Here is a 22,694-nt window from a genome sequence, read left to right as displayed (position 1 = left end):
CCCAAGCTCAGCTCATTCAATCTTCTCCTTCTGACGGTGATAGTTCTATGTGTAACAATCTCTACCACTTCCCATATTTATAACGTCAGGGTTGACACCTCCATCACCCTCACCTCACACATCCAATTAGCCAGTAAAAGAATTGTCAGTTATCCTCTGAAACATCCTTTGCATCCAGCGACTCTCTATCCTTCTTAGAGCCACCCTCCCTCCTTCACTCTCTGCCAGGCTCCAATCCATTCTTCAAAATACTGCCAGAACAATGTTCCCCAAGACATATAGACTCAGCTAGGCCATATCCCTGTTCAAAAAACCCCACATGGTATGATTAATGAATGAATGCCATTTTGTTTGACTTCTCAAAGAATGGGAGGATGGGAGTTTGCAACTCAACAGTTAAAAAGGAAAAAAATGTTAAAAACCTGTTTCTTTGCCTCTTAATTAAAGTTCAAACTCTTGCATGGCATTAAACTCCTCTCTAATACAGGATCATCTCATTTCTCCAGCCTTATCCTTTAAATCACCTCTGTGCACCAGACAAACTGGTTTTCTCTTGCTTCTCTCATGCTGCCATGTGCTGTCTCTCTGAGTTTTGCTCATGCTATTCTCTGAGTATGGTTTGCAACGTCTCCCAATTCTTTGTGACTCCATTTGGGGTTTTCTTGGCAAAGATGCTGTAGTGTTGGGCCATTTCCTTCTCCAGCTTACTTCACAGATGAGGAAACTGAGGCAAACAGGGTCAAATCACTTGCCCAGGGTCGCCCAGCTACTGTCTGAGACCCAATTTGAATTCACAAAGATGAGTCTTCCTGACCCCAGGTCCAGCACTCTCTCCGCTGCCAATATCGCGCCCATCTGTTCAAGCCAAAGTCAAAGGCTGCTCCGGCAGGGAAGCACTTTATTGTGGAACCTTGTGGTCACAAATTATAATTCTGTGTGTTTGCGTCTTACCCAACTACTCTACTGAAAGCTCCATGAGGCGGGGGCACTTCTTATCTGTCCTGTATGCCCCCTCCCCCCTTGGCTCCTAGCCCAGTGCCCTGCATGAAGGAGGCACTTGATTGATGTTTTTGGAATGACACAGGGATAAGAGAAGAATTAGGGAGTGGGGGTGGGGAACGAGTAATGATAGCCCTCATCAAGTATTTGAAATCCTATTACATGGAAGAAGAATTCATCTATTTCTACTCAGCTCCAAAATGCAAGACTGGAGGCAAAGCAATGCATAAAAAAAGGGCACAGGATATTAGTCAGAGGGATTCATCAATAAACATTTATTAAGGGCCTACTGTGTACCCCGCACTGTGTTAGGTGCTGATAAAAGGGAAAACGTCCTTGTAATTCAAACTAATAAGAAGTTGAATGGATTGGCTTGGAAGGCCTTCTAGAAAGCCTTCCAGGATTGGGCTCCATTTGTAAGAAATGTCACAAAGGGAATTTCCCATCTGGTTTAGGTTGGTCGAGGTGGCTTCTGAGGTTTCTTCTATGATTCTCTAGGTACAGTCAACACTTTCATTTTTCCCTTTGGAAATGATTTATGAGAAGAAAAACAAATAAAAACATTTCACCAGACAGCATGACAAGGTGATTTTTGCTGGAAAACAGCCCAGGTAAGCCTAAATGAAGGGCTTTAAGCCTACATGGCTGGTGGAATAGTGGATGGAGAGCTGACTCAGGAGTCAGGAAGACCTGAATTCAAAACTGCCTTCAGAAAATTAGCTCCAGGTCCCTGGGTGAGTCACTTAACCTCTGCCTGCCTCAGTTTCTTCAACTGTAAAATGGAGATGATAATGGCACCTGCCTCAATGGGTTATTGTGAGACTCAAAGGAGCTAATATTTATAGAGTTTAACAGTGTTAAATGCTTATTCTATTTCTTCTCCCTCTCCATATTCTGGGGGCCTAGAGTCCCGCTCTCGAACCTGAGTTCTTAGGATTGTGTCCTTCGCTACCTGCTGTCAGAATTTCCTGATGTGAACCTTCTTCCTTTCCCAGTTTATCATTTGCTCCCAGGATTCCCTCCGGCTGTTGGTACCAAAGCCCTCCAGGTACCAGCTGACCCTTGCCCTTGTGCCTAGGCTTCCTGAAGACCTGCTGAGGATCTGCCCCTTCTGTCTAACCTCACCCAAGACATTTCTGGTCTGGCCTGCCCCATCACTGACCTGACAGGACCTAAAGGAACCATCTCATCATTCTCTCTGCCATTCCTGGGCTTCTCCTTCCCCAGCCAACCCCTCCCTCCCCCACCATGCAAAATAAATGTTTCCAGGTTCCTGATTAGAGGAGAATCCACGTGGACACCTGAACCCCCAAACAATCCAAACACATCTGGATCAAAGCCTCTGACCTGCTCCCCGTAGGATGTTTCCCCCATTTCTCTCATGGCTGGGTTGTGCTAATTTGGTAAACTGAAGCGCTTGTGGGCTTGTCAAGTCTACGCTGCGGCACCCACTGGCCAGTAAGGCCCCCCCTAAGGTCAGGGGGGTTAGAAAACAGAAATGTGAAATCCCAAAGCGGGAACAAAATCGGGGCATTGTCAGGTCTCGGCCTGAGACTTTTGCCAGGACTTGGCCAGGGAAAGGCAGGGAAGCTATGCCCAGGGGAGTCAGACTCAGAACAACAAGAAATCTGCCAAACTATGGCCAAAGAACCACAGCAGCTACCACAGGGCTGGAAGGGAGTCTGTGAAGTGGTAGCGGCACAGAAGATGTCTGTTTGCCCAAAGGCCTCTGGGAAACGTCAGCTTTGTTAGCCAGCCTTGCACCCACAAGGGCACTGACCGTGGCAGGGGACCAGCCTGTGATGGGCAACGAGGAGCTCCCAAACAGGATGATTCAACACGGGAGAAATGAGTTTAGAAACAGAATTGAAGGGGGCAAAAGTCCCACCGTCATACTCAATCATTTCTTTTTCATGTACAATTGGGTATGGGAGCTGTTGACATCAAAATTAATTCTGACTTAAGTGAAATCCGCTGATTCCAGATGGAGTGAAATTTAAGAACCTCTTGGAGAAGGTATCGGGCTGTGAGTTGGGAACTTTCCTTAGTTCTGCAGAAAGGCTACATCTGACACAGATCTACATAATTAGTGCAGCAGCAGTATCTTTATAACAACCAGAGACAAGAGAAAGCAAATTTGGGCAGGAAATAGAGGAGATGTTTGACGGGGACGGCTTGGCATTTAGATTTTCAAGCAAATGTTGCAGAGAGGGCTGCCTGACCATTTACGCATTTCACAACATTTCCCCAGCTCAGATCCCTGGCCCTGCTGCAATGCTGTGGCTCTGTGGGCAGTACCGGCATCAATGAACAGGAGAAGGAAAGGGCAGACCCTGCAGAGACATCTCGCGCCTTCTCACTCCTTTCTCACTTGCTCTCCATCCCCCCAAACAGATCTGAGCTCCGTGGACAGGGAAGGAGCTACCCTCTAATTTCCTGATCTGAGATAAGTGGGGATCCCCTGCTCAGTGAGAAGTTTAGCCTTTTCAAACTCTTTTTTTTATCCATGATTCACTTATGCTCTGCTTTTTTTTTGTAAACCCTTACCTTCCATCTTGGAGTCAATACTGTGTATTGGCTCCAAGGCAGAAGAGTGGTAAGGGCTAGGCAATGGGGGTCAAGTGACTTGCCCAGGGTCACACAGCTGGGAAATGTCTGAGGCCAGATTTGAACCTCCTGTCTCTAGGCCTGGCTCTCAATCCACTGAGCTACCCAGCTGCCCCCTTATTCTCTGCTTTTGTTCATCTATTTACTGTCAAATCCTAAATTCCCAACAATGAGCTTCTCTCTGTAGAATGTCTACACAGGCACTCTAATTCCACATGCATATGCTCCATTCCCCAATATCTGTACATTAATTCAGATATTAGCAAATATGGACACACACTATTTTTTTTCTCATCATGATCATCACCACCTAAGTATAACATCCTGGTTAGAAAGGAGGAGAGAGAAGTAAGGAAAAGCCATCTTATAATACTATCTCAGGGCAAAGGCACTGGAGATAAATACTAGTTTGGGGAGGTTAGTTGATATAGGGGAAGGGATTAAAAGGAGTAGAGAATACGAAAGAAGCTCTGAGGTATTTACTTCTGTTTTATAAATGATAAAAATGAGGCTTTCTGATACACCCACCAGTCCACAAAATGAAATGAGGGGGGGACTGGTCATTAACTCCTGTCACTGGGCAAGTGGTTCAGTCAATGAAGGAGGATAATTGTATTGCTAAATAAAAAGGAGAAGCTAACACCCTGGTGTGTGCTAAGTGAAGGAGGGGAAGAAGCCCAATGGAAATGGAGGAAAAAAGGGAAAAATGGAAAAATGTTAAAAAAAAGCAAAACTGGAGAAAAAAAATCAGAGCACAGAGAGAGAAAAACCACCAGGGAGCTAGTTAGGAAGTCCCTGGCTCTTTGGAGTCCTGACTTTGGTAATCTGGCTTGGCTTAGCCAGTAAATAAGCAGATATGAAAACTGAAGTCATTCCTTCCACAGGCTAAGTCAGGCACACACGCACAACCTATCTCTGATTCAGAAAGGTTAAACCGCCAACTGCGAGCTTCTTACACATGGCCCAAAGGCTTCATTCTCCTTGGAAGGGGAAGGAAAGAGGGTGGGTGAGGACTTGGCTTTCTGCAAGATGACAGAAGAGGGAGAAATGATGCAAAGAGCACTTTCATTTCCTAGAGGGAAGCCTGTCGTTGTTCCTTCTCTGGGGTTTAGTCACAGGGAGGCTCGCTATGGAAACCGTCCTATCACCCCAGCAACAGAGCCAGGTCAGGAAGTCTGCAGGTGATGCTGAGCCCAGACCACGCACTAAGTCTGCATCTGTTTTCCTAAAGTATAATGACCTGGTGCTAGTGACGCAACAGCACCACAATTTCACAAGCTGAGGACACGATGGTTTGAAACACGCTGTCTGAAAATGAAACTTCACTGGAGCACATTAAAGGAGGGGTTCAGACTGTTCCTGTTATGAGCCTCTATTACACGGCTTCCCCTTGAATGAACAGATAAATGACGGGGTGGGGAATAAATCAGACCTGAAATGGGGCGACGCTGACCTCCCACCTCATTGAATCGGGGACCTGTCCTTGTATTGCCAAGAGCCCCCCCAATTCCCGTCTCCTATGTATGCTCACAGGGGGCTTAATGAAGGGGGATGGAAAGCAGAAGGCCATGTGGTGCCGATTCCTACAATAGATTTCAAGGGGTGATTCATCCTGCTTAGGGTTTCAGAAAAAGCTCCTCTGAAACTTCTTTTTTTTTAGTGTTAAATATTTTATTTTATATTACTTATTATGTTAAATAAAATACAATAAGATATAACCAATAGTAACATATGGATTTTTAAAGCAACATTTGACCAGTGGGGATCCTTATATATGGTTTAGTGGTCCCTGCTTCTGTTTGTTTGATGCCACTGCTCTAGACAGGTCTTGAATACTCTACATTGCAGAAACTGTTCTCACTTGAATTAGCAGAGAGTTTTCTCATTAGGAATTTCCACAAATCCATTAAAATATACATCTAGCCCATATCAATCAATTAAGAAATAGGTATTCTATGGCAGTCACTATGTTGGAGGTTGGGGATACAAATATGATCCATGAAACAATCCTTACCCACAGGAATAGATTTTAACATTTCAACTTTAAGGATGGATAGAGATTGTGATATAATTGATCAAGAGTTATTACTGGAGTCTAAAAAAACTGGGTTTCAGTTCTGTCTAATATAACCTATCTATGTGGATCACAAGATATACTCAGCTTCTCAGTTCTCTAAGGCAATGCTCTAAGACTATGAGTTACATCTGTCAAGGTCTTCTGCTCAACCCAAAGTTCGCATATAGATGAATACAAACACTTTCTAGATTACTGAGTGAAGTTTTAAGTTATTTAATCCTCTGAAACATCTCATTTCTCTTCTTGGGGCCAGTATACCTTCTTGGCTATCTTCTTCCTCTCTTCTGAATGTTCCTGCTTGGTACCATTTTCATTCCAGGGGCACTCACTTTTTCTGCCAGCCATCTCCATCATTAACCTAACTCCCCCATTATAGTCACTTTCCATTCCATTAGAATGGGATATATGGAATGGAAAATGGCATATTGTAGAGGAATGAACATTGAATTTGGGTTCAAGTCTCAGCTCTGCCAGTTACTAGGAAAATGACCAAACCCCAGTTTCTTCAGCTGTAAAATGAGAATAATACATTACTACCCTCAAAGGGTGTTGTATGAATGTGCAGGTATATTTTAAGCTTTAAATGACCATGTGAATGTGAATTACTAATATTTCCTAAAATGAGGCTCAGTAGATTGGAATATCAGTCAGGAGTCAGGGGATAGGAGCCCTGGGTTCCAGTTCCTAGGACTAGCTTCATGACTTCAAACAAATCACTTAACTTTTCTAGACATGAGTATCCTCATCTGTAAATTGAGGGGGTTGGATGACATAAACCCTTAAAGAGTTCTATGACTCGCCTCTTTGTAAGCCTCAAAGTTGGCTTTTATCTTCTAGAACTTTAGGATACTGACATTAATTCTTCTGAACCACAAATAGCCTTTCTGCCTTTTCTTTGAGAAATGACTTCTTCCTTACTTAATCCGAGTCCCAGGACCCCACCTCCACTCTAAGGATTCCAACTCTTTGCCTTGGTCTGTGATGCTGGTAGCCTTCTTGGAATCACTACAGCAAGACTTGGGCTGTCAAGGGGTGGGGAGTGGGGGAGGAGGATTTTAATTTCTCTCCCCTCCTTCTAACCAAAATGGTAAGTTCTTCAAATCCCAGACCTCAGGCTTAGGAATCCCCTCAGTGCCAAAGTCTTCTTAGTGCCTTGATGAAAGAGGAAAACATCTTCCACATAAAAAAGGAGCTGTGCCACTGGTTCCTCTTAAAGCCTTGTAGGATAGTTAGTGGACTCAGCCAGCCCTCTTTGGGCTCTCACTGCTCTCAAGGCACAAAAACTCACGGACTGGCTGGATATCAAGGCAGAAACATACGAGATACAGACCAGATATGGCTCCTGGGAAAAGGGGAATAATGGGTCATGGGTCAGCTCTGGGGGAATGACACTAGTGAGGTGGAACAATCTTGGGAAGGAGAGAATATCTTGGGCTTCACCCCACTGCTTCACTGCTATGCCAAAGGTTCTGCCTTTCATGGCTCCTTCCTTTTCTCTTCTCCCCTTTGGTCATTCTAGATGCACAGAATGATGATGGTGGGAAGTCTAAATGAACCAGCAATTGCTACACTGCTCCTCTCTGTAGCCCTAGGGCAGAGGGGAATGCCCTTCTTGTACTGAGGCTACATCTACTCTCTTCTGATTCTGTTCTTACTGTGTCAGAGAGGACAAAACATGGGCTGGCCTTGGGGGAAAAATAGGAAGATATACAGGTGGAAGGGAAGAAAGGACGGCCCAGTGGTGCTGAATGATGAAGTGATGCTGCTCTAGGCTTCATAAAAGAAATTCCACTTGGTGATCTGTAGACTGTAAGATCTTGGAGGGAAAGGATTGGCTTCACTGGGACATGGTGATCAATCGATCATCAGCAAATGTTGAGCCCCTAAACAACGATTTCTCAGCTAGTATTAAGTGTAAAGATTTTATTGTCAAGCAAGAGAAAATGATAGAGCTTCCTAAAGAGGGAATGGGTGGTGGGTTTCATCAGAAACAAGTTTTCTGCTTCCTAGGTATGGGATGGTGAGGATTCCTTTTCACTGTGAGTTGGACAAGCTGGACTTTGAGGTCTCTTCCAATGCTTCAAGTGTGTGATTCTGTAGAAACACAGACTAGGTAGGAGTGGTCAAGGTGGCAGGACCCAGTTGGGATGATGCTGGCATCAACAACAGATGGGTTGGGGCCTGCCAGCTTCTTGACTACAAAGACCTGAGCACCTGGGAAGCAGGTCAAGACAGGACAAAGTTAACTTTCCATCTCTTTCTTCACTTTGGATCCAGAAACTGTACCTTTGGATTCTAACAGAGAATAGTCTTCTCATTTATTTAAACTGTATAGCCATACTCATTTGGGAACATGTTAAAGGAGAAAGCATAGAATAATGGAAGGAGCATTGGCTTTATAGGCAGAGGATGTGTTTTCGAGACCTTCCTCTATGACTCTATGGCTGGTTTATTACATCTGTGACCTTCCTACCTGTCCACTTTTCTGGGCCTTGGTGTCCTTATTTGTGGAATATGGGGAGCTAGCCTGATCTCTCTAAGGTCCCTTTAAGCTTTAAATTCTATCATCCTATAGGTAGGACAATAAGTAGATAGAGCATGAAGCCTTGGAATCAGAAAGACTTAAATTTAAATCTGACTTCAGATAATTTGCTATCTGTGTATCCCTAGGCAAGTCACTTTGCCTCTATTTGCCTCAGTATCAACCTCTGTAAAATGGGGATAACAAGAGCACCTATCTCCCAGGGGGTGTTGAGAGGACCAAATGAGATAATATTTGTAAAAATCACTTAGCACAGTGCCTGGCACAGTAAGTGTTCTATAAAGGTTAGTTATTATTGTTTTTATAGACTTTCCCCTCTCCCTATTTAATAACTTCTCTGAGTACCTCTCTTCTCCATCCCCTTATATATTCTACTTACTAGGCCCTGCAACCCCAGTTTCAGGGAGAATCTAATATTATTGCCTTAACTTCCAAGTTGCAAAACTTGCAGTTTCAATGGTAGAACTGCCTGTCCAACAGCAATCTCTCCAATAGGGGGTGCCAGAGACTGCACAGCTACAATAGCTGCTATCTCAGACCAATAGGAACTTAGCCACCCTACAGGGCACTTAGGAAGTCCCACCATAGTGTTGCCTAAGGCAAGGCTTGGTGGCCACCATCTCCCCCTTGGCTCTTTTTGCTAGGGGGCTGGAGGATCTCTTGGGAGTTCTTGGACCAGTGCAATCCATCTTCATGGGTCTTCCATAGACTGAACCAAGGTGGCTTTTGTTGAGGTCCTGCCCAACAAGGGGCCATCCACTGGGACACCCTAGGACTCTTCCTTGGTCAATATGGGTGGAGTATCTCAGGAAAATCTTGAGTAGTTCCTGACACTGTCCTTAGAACTGAGTTTCCTTAAGAGCAAGGGGAAAAGCTGTAATAGAGTATGTCCATTTGTTCTAGACTCTAAGATAAGACCTGACATGGAATGAATGAATGAATGAATAAACATTTATTATGCCCTTCCTAGGTGCAAAGCACTTCAGATACAAATAGATAAGCAGTACACTTTTTGACCTCAAGGAGGTCACATTGTAATAGGGAGGGCACAATGTCCAGAAGAGATTTATGCTAAAAATTAGATGAAAAGGCTCCATGGTCCTTAGGGAGCAATGGCAGTACAGACGGTAACCTAAAACCCCAGCCTTGGCTGATCCACTTTTAGAGGGCTTGGCTGTGTACCCATCTGAGGTACATTTTCTTCAAGAATAAACATCATTTCCTGATTTGGAAAATTTCCATTTCTGAGATTTGGATTAGGGTAAGAGACCAAGACAGGAAGGAATGAGAAAATGGCTCCTATGAGGATTGGTCAAAGGGCCTGGGGATATTTAGCCTTAAGAAAAGAAGTCTCAGCATAAAAGGTTTTGGTTTTTGTAGCTTCAGCCTTGGGCGCACTGCTTTCCATGTAGCTGGTGCTTAATGAATATTTGTTGAGTTGAACTGGGAAGACCTATAAGTACTGAAGGGCTACCATGTGAGTGAGAGGTTGGAAAGAGGGAGATTTAAGCTTGATGAAAGGAAAAAAAACTCCTAATAGTTAGCCAAGAGTGCAATGGGCTGTCATAGGAAGTAGTACGTTCCCTCTCACCACAGATCTTCAAGGAAGAGCTCAATTTCCACTTATTGGGAATATTGTAGATGCCTATTCAAATCCTGGTTGAACTAGATCGCCTCTGAGGTCTCTCCCAACTATGAGATTTTGTGATTATCAGGGATAAATTAGTTTAGGTGGACAAGTAAGGGGAGGGAGAGAGATGGGCATGGTGTTGGGCCCATCTTGGCGAAACAATCAGCAAATTCTACCTTTGTTAGAAGTCACCCTAGATTAACCTTGTTGTGTTCTGTAGTACATCTCTTTTTGGTCCTCCAGACTAAATCGTCAACATTTTGGATATTTCTTATAATGTGGTAGACTTGGAAGGCCATTACTAATAGTATGGATTCAGTGTTAGCAAAGGGAGCACAAGCATCCCACAGATTCTGTCCTGCCACAGTGGTGGCCCAAAAGAATCTACAGGGATTCCTTCTGGTCTAGACTAGTGACAGGAAGATATGTCCTATAACCCAGACTGGTTGAAATAAACTGAATAAACCCCAAAACAGATTTAACATGGAAGCTGTGGTTTGTAAATTTGGGGCAAAATGAACATAGGAAAAATAAATGGGAATGATTACACTCATGGTGTGGGAAGCAAACCATAATAAAAGAAGATGAGCAATAATTGCCTGGGTACAAATATAAATAAGAATGATCTAGAGGTCCCAGTGTACCCAGTGTATTCTAATATTTCAGTGCCCTTGGTCTGATTTTAAAAGTGAACAGGATCCTAATATGTCATGAATGACTGAAAAACAAAAATGCAGAATCTGAGCTTTTCTTTCCATCCTACTTAATAATGGTCAAATGTTCCAAGGACCATTTGGCTGAGGAAGGGGATAGTGAGTATTCAGGGTCAGAAAATAGAGATAGTGACATAAGTACACACAGGAAGATGCAGGGAAAAACAAAAGAAATGGAGACCAACTGCTCACAGACTACAATCGTTGGGCTGCAACAATGAACTCTGGAAGGTTCCTCCACATTTCAGCCAATAGGATCTGTTCAGAATGGGTTAGATAAAGCCCTGCCAAAAGGCAGGGAGTAGGAAGAGAAGATTTCTAGAACTCTCTGCCCTGCAACTTGGTGGGAGGTTTCCCCTCTCTCAAACCTCCTGCCCCACGCCCCACATCAGGCTCTGGGTACCTTGTTGACTTGGACATCTTGCTATGGGCAGGTTGTGTAATGTCACAGTGACCCAGGGCTGATTATCTCTCTGTCCATTCCCTCCCTTACATTCAAGGATGGGAGACTCACTTGTGTGGTCCCCTCAGGCTGGGACATATCTGTCCATTTGGGGAGTTGGGAGAATGTTTTTAGGGGAACCGAGAAGGGACCGGCTTCCTCCTTTTTTCCTTGCCTTGCTCTTAGCAACCCAAATCTGATTCTATTAGTCAGCCTCCTCCTTCTCTTCCTCAATTCCACTTTACCGTTTGTCGGCTGCTCTCTTCTCTAATCTCAGCCAGGGTCATATTTCTACATCCTGTCCCTCCTCCTCCCTTGCTAAGCCCTCACCACCTTCGGGAACATCTGATGACCATTATGCTGAGCAAAGCGCTCGCCTCACCCACCCGTGAGTGCTGCCCTCGTCTCTTCTGAATGGAGAAGGGTCCTTGGGGAAGGGACCTCAGAGCCTCTTCCATTCCTTGGCCCATGCCCTGGCTGGGTGCATCAAGGACCAGCAGCTGAGGCTTGATTTATAAATACTTGTGAAAAGTGGGAGAGAGCTCCGAGCAGGAGGAACAGCACATGGCTGTCCAAATCCTCTCTCCATAAGACAAGGCAGGGCTTGATCAGTCTGGGAAGGTTGTAGAGGAAATAACAGAAAATCTCCACTTTGGGATGGTGCCACCAGTGTTCTACAAGACACATACATGGATTATTTTTCTGTTTTCCTGTCTGTCTGTTTCCAATGGCAGGTCTACATCTTTTGAATTTTCCTAGGGAAAAAAAAAACAAAATCTGAAAACTGGCCCCGAGATGGGTAACTTGGAGGTCAATGCATCGGCACATTGGACTGGGCCCATAGGCGGGTAAGATACAAGGAGACTCAGGCCTTGTTCTCAAGGAATGCATTAGTGTGGGGAAAATGACACAACAAGGGTCTCAACCGGGTATGATATCTGTAAGAAGAGTCTTTTCTTACAATAGGTAGGTTAGGGAGTCGGGACTAACTCATGAGAAATGGAGGAAAAACAAGGCACCATTAGGATCAAATGCTGAGCTTGGTAGGAAAGCTTGTAAGGGCTACAAGAGCTCAGAAAAGGGCGAGCTTGCCCAAGAGGCACGGTGGCTAGCTAGATAAAGCTTTGGGAGGAGGGGAGGGGACTTACTCCAACACAAAAGGGTGTTTGGTCAAATCCACAAGGAACTGAACATGAATAATCCGGAAGATGCCTTGGCCCTGACGCAAGATCCCTGAGTAAGGGCAATAGACGCAGAGATTCACAGTCAGGCATTTACCTTCCTTGACCTTAATAGCAGAAACGGGATAACACTTGAACTTCTGGAGCTTCATTTAATCCTATCGGTAACCCTGTTTTCTTCATAGTCACAGATAACAGAGATCTATTTGTACTGGGAGAAAGATCTTTTTTTTCCTTTTCTAAATGTCAGAGGCAGGGCAGAGAAAAGAAGGGGGCTTTGGAGAGGTCTCCATAAATGAGTGGGAAAAATGACTGAAAAGCAATGGAGAGGAAAGAGGATTTTAACAGTAGCTTTAGGTTGGGAGATGGAAAAAAAAGTCAGTAATACTTTGACCCCTCTTCTCCTATCCCCTGAGCATTCGGTCACATCTCAGGGTCAGTCTTAAGAGTTATTTTATTGTTGTTATGACTGAGGAAAAGATGTTGGCTCAGGAAACCCAGAGATGCAAAGAACAGACCAAAGTGGTGACACCCCTGGGTTCCACCATCTCCCCCAAACTCTCCCACCTCTCCCTTGATCATAAACTGTCCAGCCCTGGTAATGCTCCAGGAATGCCTTAGTGTTCATGGCATCCTTCAAAAGGTGGAAGAACTAATCAGGGGAAATTATCACTAAACTCAGAGGAACTTGCTACAGGAGTAAAAATGATGGGAACCTTGGGGGTAAATGACCACTCTATCCTTAAGCTTGTGAAAGAGGAATGATAGCTTGGGCCTGCTCTGACATGCACTCTCGTTTTGGTGGAAGCAAATTTTAAATAGTTCAGAGGAAATATTGGGGGTATTAGGGAGAGAAATAATTCAAGGGAAGTCACTCTAATGGGATGGGGGGCCCTGAAGAATAAAATTCTCAAGATGCAAAAAGAAGCAGTTCTAAAGAGGAGAGAAAATAGGATTTGTCTGAAGAGATCAATGTGGATGCACAGGGAATTCAATAATCAACTAAGATTTTAAAAAGAAATCTTTTAAAGTGGAAACGACTGGAGCAAAGCAAGGTGATGGAAGATAAGAAGCACGTTCTATTCCTATAAAAAGTGTCCAGAATGCAAACCAAGGTTCAAAAGGGAAGTTAAGGACAACAAAAAGAATGGTGGTGGGTTGTTTTTTTTTTAAAGAAATAAATGGAGAAGAATAGGAGGATCAGATTGATGCTTGAGGCAGATGGGATAATGACAATTAACAATAGAGGGGAGGAGCTGCTCAATTTTCATTTTATTTCTTTTTTTCTTGAAAGTAAAAAAAGCCTTTTCCATGAAAAATAATATAATAAAGATGACTGATAGAGGGTTAGTTGTAGAGCACCCAATTACCTTTGATGAATTCAAGTCTCCTGGCCCAGATGAACTAAGTCCCTGTCCTGAAAGAACTGGCAGGTAGAAAAGCTAAGCCACTGCCAGTGATACTTTAAAAAATCATGGAAAATGGGAAAGGCTGGAAAAAGACAACTATTTCAATTTTTTTAAAAAAAGAAAGCAAACAGAGTCTATAGATTATAGGTTAGTGTGGGTTCCTGGAAAAATTCTAGAATGAATTAATAAAGAGATAGTTGAGAACATGTAAAAAGGGGAAATGGTTTTTAGAAAGAAGTAGCATCAAGAGCAGCTTGATGGGGGCCAGTTAGGTGATATGCTGAACCTGGAGACAGGAAAATTCATTTTCCTGTGTTCAAATCTAGCTTCAGGTACTCCCTAGTTGTGTGACCTTAGGCAAGTCACTTAATTGTTTGCCTCAGTCCCTCTTCTGTAAAATGAGGTGGAGAAGGAAATGGCAAACCACTCCAATATCTTTGCCAAGAAAACCCCAAATGAGGTCATAAAGAGTTGGACACAGCTGAAAAATAACTGAAAAGGAATCAAACATCATTTGGAGGTCTCCAAAGTAATTTCTTTTTTTTTTTATTTTGTAGTCAATAAACATTTATTAAGCACCTACTATGTGTTAAGCACTGAACTAAGTGATGGGGATATAAGATTATTGAACTAGTAGGCACGGACAATGCTGTGGATCTGGAGTCTTCCTGCAAGCCTAATACGAGTCATCAGAATGCTGTGGCAACCAAGAATGCCACACAATGTTAGTCTGAACTAAGTGGGGGAAGAACTTCCAAGATTTGGGAAGGGATGGTCCCACTCTCCTTTCCCCTCCTCTGACCACAATGGAGAATCAGTTGTGGGCATCATGGTTTAGAGTGGACATTGATTAGCTAGAGAATGTCCAGAAGAGGGTAGCTAGAATGGTGAAGCAGCCTTGAGTCATTGTCATTTGAGGATCCATGGAAGAAATTGGGTATGATTTACTCGAAGAAGAGGAGACTCCAAGTGGATATGACTGCTGCCTAAGGATCTGAAGGGCTAACATGCTGAAGAGAGATTAGACTAGCTCCATTTGTCTCAGGGAGCAAAAGCAGAAGCAAAGGATATGAATTACAAAGAATCAGGGGAAAAGCTTCCTAACAAAGAAAGGTATCTCAAAATGGGATGGGCTATCTCAAGAGATGTTTCACTTTCTTGGACATCTCCTTGTAGAAGCTGGACTGCTTCTGGTAGGTTATGCTATTATAAGGACAGTTCTTTTCCATGTGTGGGTTGGACTAGATAGTTTCTGAGGTCTATCTCAACTCCCAAATTCTGTAATAAATTGGGTCCTCATTGAAATAAATAATTTCATTTTATTCTTCTTACTGCTCAAAGAGGTTTTTCTAAACCTTCTCTCTCTTCTCTTCTCTTCTCTTCTCTTCTCTTCTCTTCTCTTCTCTTCTCTTCTCTTCTCTTCTCTTCTCTTCTCTTCTCTTCTCTTCTTCTCTTCTCTAGCTTTCTGCACCTGTCTCACCATGTCAGTTCAGTACCTTGTCTTACATTTTACTGAGAAAATCAAAGCAATTGGCCTCTTCTGTTTTTCCCTACATTTCAAAAGCCCTTGACACCATCTACCATTCTTTTTTCATTTACGGTTAAAGAGTTGGACCTTCTCACCAAGACTGACTTCTCTCTATATACTCTGGACCTCATCTTCTCCTCTCTGCTCCAGTTGACTGGCCCCACAATCAGCTCTCCTCTCTAATCTTCAATTTCCCCTCATCTATTGATTCCTTTCCTACTACCTCTAAACACTATCAAATCTCTCTCATCCTAAAGAACAAAGAAAGAGCATCAATCCACAAGCTACTGTACTATATCTCTCCTTCCTCAGTTAAACTCCTAGAAAAAGCTGCCTGTTCTTATTGCTTCCACTTTCTGGACTCCTCTCACTTATTTCTCAAACTTATTTTTCATTTTTCAATCAGGCTTTCCACCACCACATTCAACTGAGGATGCTCTTTCCAGTGTCACCACTGACTTTTTTTAATTGTTGAATCTGATGGGCTTTTCTCAGTCCTTATCCTTCCTGACATCTTGGCAGCATCTGACAGCACTGACTCCTCTACTTCTGTACACTTGTCCATGGGTTTTTTTCTTAATATCTCACCCCTCCCCCCCTCAACCTACCTTTCCAGTTTGGGATGCATTCCTGCCCTTCCTTTACTCTATGGCCCAGCCAAACCGGTTTCCATAGAGTTTCTCTCTCACACACATATAACCCTCAATGACTCAATTCTGTGCATGTGCATAGGGTGACCCCCATGCTTTCAGTGTGCTTCCCTCCTCATCTCTGTCTCTTAGACTCTCTGGTTTCCTTCAAGACTCATCTTAAGCACTGCCTCCTACCTGGAGCCTTTCCTGGTCCCTCCCAGCACCTACCACCCTCCTCTCCAAACTATTTCATATGGATTTTGTATAGGGCAGGTCCCCAAAGTATTGGTGCATCCATAAGCTTTTTAAAGACTAAAAAAGCTTTATAATTCTCAATACAGTCACCTGGGATTATCGTTCTCTGCTAGTAGAATGTGAGCCTCCTTAGGGCGGGGATGATTTTATTTTATTTTCTGTTTTTCATTTTTATTGTCATGTAAAACACATTTCCATGTTGGTCACTGTTATAAGAGCATGCATCCTCATGCAGAACCCAAACCCCCAAATAGAACCATAAATACACTGATGTGAAAGACGACTCCAACAGTTCTTCCTCTGGAGATGGAGAGCATTCCCCATCATAAGTCTTTCAGAATTGTCCCAGATCAATGCACTGCTGAGAATAGCCAAGTTTTCACAGATAAGAAGGTTTTATTTTTGCCTCTGAATCCCTAGAGCCTGGTCCATAAAAGCACTTAGTAAACAGTTATCCATAACAATCATGCTGTTGTCTCAGGATTCTTCTGGGTGGGTTAAACTCACAACACAACCATCTGTGTAAGACTCATCTTGCCTGCTAGGGGTTTATGTTGTCTCTTTTGAGTTCCACTGGGAGGTCTGATGTTTAGCCAAATACAAATCAGTCAGTTGGTCAATCAACAAATGTTTGATAAATACCTACTATGTGCCAGGGTAGCTAGATGGTTCAGTGGTAGATCTGAGTTCAAATCTGACCTCAGACATTTACTACCTCTGTGACCCTAGGCAAGTCACTTCACTCTGCTTCAGTTTCTTCATCTGTAAAATGAGCTGGAGAAGGAAATGACAAACTACTCCAGTATCCTTGCCAAGAAAACCCCAAAATGGGTCACAAAGAGTGGGACATGATTGAAAAATGACTAAACAACAACATGTCAGGCTGAGGATAGAAAGAGAGGTATGTCAGTCCCTGCTCTCAAGGAGGTCACAGTCTCATGGAAGAGACAACACGTAAACTGTAATACACAAACTACACATATAAGTATATGGAGATAACCAACAAAAAAAATGGTGTCTTCTAGCACTCAAGGAGATCACGAAAGGCTTCTTGTAGGAGGTGGAATTTTAGCTGGGACTTGAAGGAAACCAGGGAAGGAGGCTGGGAGGCAGAGATGGGGAGGGAGAGAATTCCAGGCATGTGGGACACCCAGGGAAAATGGCCAGAGGTGGAAGTTTCCTGTGTGAGAAAGAGTGGTGAGGAGGCCAGTGTTACTCGATGGCCAAGTGCATGATGGAGAAGGGGATGATGAGGAGAAGTCTGGTATAAGAAAACTGGAAAGGCTGAGGGTCATGTTATAAAGAGCTCTAATTGCCAGAGGAATTTACATCTGATTCTGGAGGTGATGGAGAACCATCATTGTTTACTGAATGGGAGAGATGACACAATCAGAGCTGAGCTCTAGCAATAAAGATAACCAAAAGAGAAAGAATAGCTTCCATTCCTGTAGAGCAAGGATCTGCCATGTTGTCACTGATACCCACTCACCTACTTTGGGTTCTTTTCTTTTCCTCCATCTCTTCCTCTGCCCTCCCCAATTCTGAAGGTACTTTATCAAAAGTTCCTGTCTTCTGTGGTTCCTCCCTTCTCTTTCTATAGCCTAGATCTAGAACTGGGAGCTAGAATCGTAGTTGTCATCTTATCTATAGGTTCTTCACCTGGGGTCCATGAACTTGGGTTTTATTTTTTAGTTGATAACCACTTCAGTTGGCTTCCTTTGCAATGCTATGTATTTTATATTACGGGTTTAAAAATATTATTCTGAGAAGGTCTCCAAAGGCATCACCAGACTGCCTAAGGGGTCTATGACATATGAAAGATGAAAAATTCCACTCATTTTGCAGATGAAGAAACTGAGGACAAGAGAGGTGAAAAGATTTATTCAGTCACACAATTAGTGGTATTTCAAGGCCCAGAAATGCTATTCTGTGAATCTTTCTTTCCTTCTTTCCCCTGTAGCTGGCATGAGTCCTCTTATTACAGGGTGCCTATTATTCACTCCCAAGGTAAAAACAGCCTCAGAGAGTCAACAAGCTTAGATTTTCTAATGGAATACCAGCTTTTAAAAATCAAGGGGATGGGGAAATACTTTTTGGGAGAGACCTCAAAGAAATTAACAGAAAGATAAATAAAAATCCTGACAACAAAGACTCTCTAAGCACAAGAGCATGCTGAGCCACAGGCACAATATTCTCCACTTTTTGCCTTGACAGATGAAAAAACAATCATGGACTGTTGTAGTTGGTGCCTGACAGAAAGACAAGATCCTATCTACTTGGCACATAGCTATTTGGGGGAAACCGAACAAGAATGGAATTTGCTCAGCTTCAGATAGTTTGGTTTCCCGGAGTAGCAATGAAGTGAAGGGTTTCTATACTACCTTCAATGGTGGAGTTACAGAAGTAGGCAGGGCTAATAGTCGAGGACAGGGTGGGAGGAAATTGTTCTTTTGGCCCAAGGATCTTATAGGATAGTATATTTTTGTTGCTGTTAGCCATGGCAAGATATAGTAGAGAGAACACTAGATTTAGGCTCAGAACATGTGGATTCAGATTCTAACTCTTAAGATTCACTAGCTATATGACCTTGTGACCAATCACCTAATCTTTCAGAGTCTAAATTCCTTCATTTGTAAATTGGTAAAATAATTTAGTCGTTGGATTAAATAATCCCTACGTTTTTTTCCAGCTTTAAATTTTGTGATTATGTAAATATTCTGGCACCTGAATTTAAATTGGCAACTATGCAAGTCTTATTTGATACAGATCAGGCCTTATAACCAGTCCCTTTGGGTTCTTCTCTTTGAGTCCTTCAAATTTCAATCCCAGGGATTGGCACTCAAGAGCACCTAGCAGCTAACAATCAGGGTGAAAACTGGAGATAGAGGGAACTCTACTAAACCTCAGACAACTGACCAATAGGGAGGGGGCCATTTCAAGACCTAGCTACTGGGCCAGTCTCCAGTCCTCACTCTATTCAGGGGAGCGACAGCTGTTGGATTTTGTCACTGCTGTGTATAAGCAACTGACCCAAAGCCTGTTCCAAATAAATCAAACACACAAAAATAGCACTCCAGAGGCTTAGGGGCCCATCAGGGGTCATCTACTCATCATCATGCCTCTGTTACTCAGTTGAGAAAGGCTCTCACTCTTAGTCCTCAGTCTGTTTTCCCACAGAATCCAAGACCCAAATGCACCCGCAAATGGTATCAAGAAACAGGTGTGGATGGGCCCTAGCTTGGTGCTGGTGTGACAGGCTATACTATAGTACATTCCATTTTCTCTTTAAGGTGAACACCTGTCCCTGAATTCTTCCAACCCAAGTCACCTTACTTCTATGCCTTGCAGCCACAGCAAAGAGATGATAATAGAACTACTTATAGGACAAGTGGCTCTGAATTCCTGGAAGTGAAAGTAGAGAAGATTCTAAGAATCTAAGCATAAACACTGGAGGGAAGAAGAGGATGAGTATGCTTAAAAGTCACAGAAATGGTGGAGAAAAGAACTAAAGCTCAGGAAGATAGAACTCTACCTACATTTCTCCAAAACGATTTGTCTAGTTGGAGTAAAGGAGTCAGGAGAAACACAGGGAGTTTAATGTATTCCATTCATTATATAATTACGTATTGGGTGTTAAGTCAAAGTTGTCTCTTTCCAAAAGTGCTTTCATTTTAAAAGAGGAGAATGGTTAAATCAAAGGAATGCCTCTTGTGAGAGTTTATTTTTCATATACTGTATTAATTCCTATATGAGGAAGAATTATTGTATAATCCTGTGTCCAGGATTTGGGGCAGAGATTCCATCTAGTCCTCTGCTTTTTTCATTTTCTTTCTCCTTGGGAATCCCAATGTCTTCCTTTTTAATAGAATTTGGATAATAATTGAAGAGGACAAGGGTTTTTTCCCCCGTATATGTGTTCCTCTTGATGTAGGTATGGGTAGGGGTGGATAAGTTGGTGAACCAATTCTTAATTAGCTACCACCAATTAAAAATATCTTAGAATGGTCAAGGGATGGACTTAATAATGAGCTTCCAAAAATCTATTTATTAAGCTGCCTGAGCCAGCTCAGGTCATCCCTGGTAGCAAGAGAGCCATGGAGACATATTATCAGTTATGATGCTAGCCTAACCAATAAACCTGATCTAATCAATACACTGATATTCTTACCCCAAAATCAATCTCTTGAGATAATTTTAATCATAACAATCTCCACTGATAAAATAGACACCATGACAATCTAATTTGGTAAATATTTTCAGGTAGGTACCTTCCCTGGATCTACTAAATCATACACAATTTTAATTGTCTGTGCTGTCTACAGGCAGGTAGGTTCTAGCTGTCCATCCCCTGAGGTGGGTTGGCATCCTTGAGAGAGAAGATGGAACAGAGGAGGAAATGCTCAATAAGGACTCAGGGGCCTGGGTCTACCATTCAGTAATTGGGTGAACTCAGGTAAGTTATGTAACTTTTATAAGTTTCCATTTCCTCCTGTAAACTGGTGGAAATAACATCTGGTTTATTTGCCCCACAGAGCTTCTAGAAGGACCAAATGATGGAATATGAAAATACTTTGTAAGCAAATAGTCAAAGTTCTAGATAGAGGCCATGCTCTGTCATCGTTGTCATCCTCATCCTCATCATCATCCATCTTCTTCCTCCTCTTCTTTTCATTTAAGGAGGGAAAAATGGAGAGAGAATGTGAGGATTTGCAAGGAAAGTCACAGTTTACCATCACCTAATGGGATGAGCACCAATTTCAGAGGGAACAAGTCCCTGGCTGGGTCTCTCCAATGCCCAGATCTTGTTTCTTGTTAAGATATTTCAGTGAGCAAGCAGGTGAATAAAGTGCTATGTTGTTATCAAAGTGTAGAGAATTCCTTCCTATTCTCCTTCCCAATTGATACGAATGTCATTGAACTTCCTGGCCCAACCTGAAGGCAGAGGTCACTTGCCCCTCAAAGGTTACCGTTCAACTTATCCATCATTTAGCCATGAGGAAGCTGCACACTGAATCAGTTAAATTTCTTCCATGACTGCCTTCCTAGGCTTCTGTTTCAGCTTTTTGCATTAGTGACTAGGTCAATTCTGCTCCAGCCACTAATGGCAGAGGTACTTCTCTGCTCTCCCTGCCCATTTGCCAGGGGCACGAGGGCCTCTGAGGACCACCCAGGACAACCTGATAGAGAGATCTCACCCTTTCTGTGTGACAAGCAAGAATCAACAACATGGCAGAGGCCCAACATCTCTGGGACAGAAAAAAAGGGAGGACCAGGGAATTAAAAATAAACTATCTTCCCTTTTCCCCCACAAGGTGGAAGTTTGATGATGATGATGAAACATTTATGTTAATACTTTAAGGATTGCAAAGCACTTTAAAATATCATCTCATGTTATATAACAACTTTGTATGGTTAGTATATCCATTTTATAAATAAGGAAACTAAGTAGCACCAACTTTCAGTTATCTAGGAGATAGTCACCTATTTGTGCATTATACAGAATCACCACTTTCTTTCCTAATTTCTCTTACTTTTTAAAAAATTCCTATTTTACTCATTAGGGCTCCAGTCCATTAGACAGAGAAGCCAGGGTTCAAACAAGAAGAAAAACTTCCACTGATTTTACACGTATGATGGATAGGAGAAGCCAAAATAAAATGGTTAAATTAGCGTTCTGAAATTATCTTTAAGGTTCAATTATTCATGCTAATTGCCAACGGTAATCACTGGCCAGAAGAGAAACATGAAACTGCCAAGAAAATCAATCAATATCTTCTTGATTAGGCTTCTATCTTAATAAAACAAACAAACCCAAACCAAAACCTTTTCTCTACAAAGTTTAAATGAAGCCAAAATCGAAGGAAGAGAGGGCTATACCTGTTGTCTGGCAGGTATTTTCTTGTGACAGGGCAGCCTGGACTACTTCAGCCGCTGTATTTCGAACTGTTTGTTCCTCACTCTGCAGAAGGATGAAGACACATTTCCAGAGTGTGAGTGTGTCTGGAAGCCCTAAGAACACAAGAAGGAGATAAGTTTTTAGAGCTGTTATTTATTGTAACGAAACCACAACCAGGTACTTATTCTGGCTCCTCTTTTTCTGCATCTCAAAGAGTTTTGGCCAAGAAACGCAGGAGAGACCTCCGGGGTAGGAGGTCTAGCAATGCTAGTTTGGGGAAAGACAGACCTCTAGCAGACAGGGACCTCCAACAGAGACTGGGTTCTTGATGAACTGGCAGCCCCTTGCTGCCCTGTCCTAATGACTATCTAGGCAGGTAAGGCTGAAACTGGGGGCACAGGGTATCCCAGATAATTCGCCATCGACAAATTGTAAGAGCTCACAAATGAGGGCTTCTTAGGGAAGCAATTCCAAAGACTAAAACTCTATGAAATCCTAGAAGTGACACTGCTATAAAGATTAGGCTGAATTAAAGAAACCATGGAGATCCAAAGAATCATGGCTGAATCTACAGAGTCTCTGTCACATTTTCAGTCCTGTTTGGCTGCCTTTGTGCCTGGCTTTGTCATGGAAACTGGCATAATAAAATCTTCAAAAGAGAAGTAGCATTACTATAATGATTTAGGGAAACTCCCAACTTTACATAAGAATGTTCCCTACAGAATTACTAATAGGTGGTCATTCTACCTCAACCTGGACACAGACTATATGCTTTTTTTTTTT

General features: G+C 42.8%; 1 protein-coding gene across 2 annotated transcripts in view; it reads right to left on the bottom strand.

Annotated features, from left to right (window-relative positions):
• THADA (THADA armadillo repeat containing) overlaps positions 1–22,694 on the bottom strand; it is a 449,835-nt gene that overhangs the window by 48,688 nt on the left and 378,453 nt on the right. For both annotated transcript variants that reach the window (XM_056822946.1, XM_056823006.1), the window contains one exon: positions 21,893–22,024. In XM_056822946.1, the coding sequence (XP_056678924.1) occupies positions 21,893–22,024 (132 nt within the window). The remainder of the gene's footprint in view (positions 1–21,892; positions 22,025–22,694) is intronic.

Source organism: Monodelphis domestica, chromosome 1 (assembly GCF_027887165.1).
Source record: "Monodelphis domestica isolate mMonDom1 chromosome 1, mMonDom1.pri, whole genome shotgun sequence".
Classification (NCBI taxonomy): Eukaryota; Metazoa; Chordata; class Mammalia; order Didelphimorphia; family Didelphidae; genus Monodelphis; species Monodelphis domestica.
Note: the sequence above shows the minus strand (reverse complement) of the source record. Positions and strands in the feature narration are given on the sequence as shown.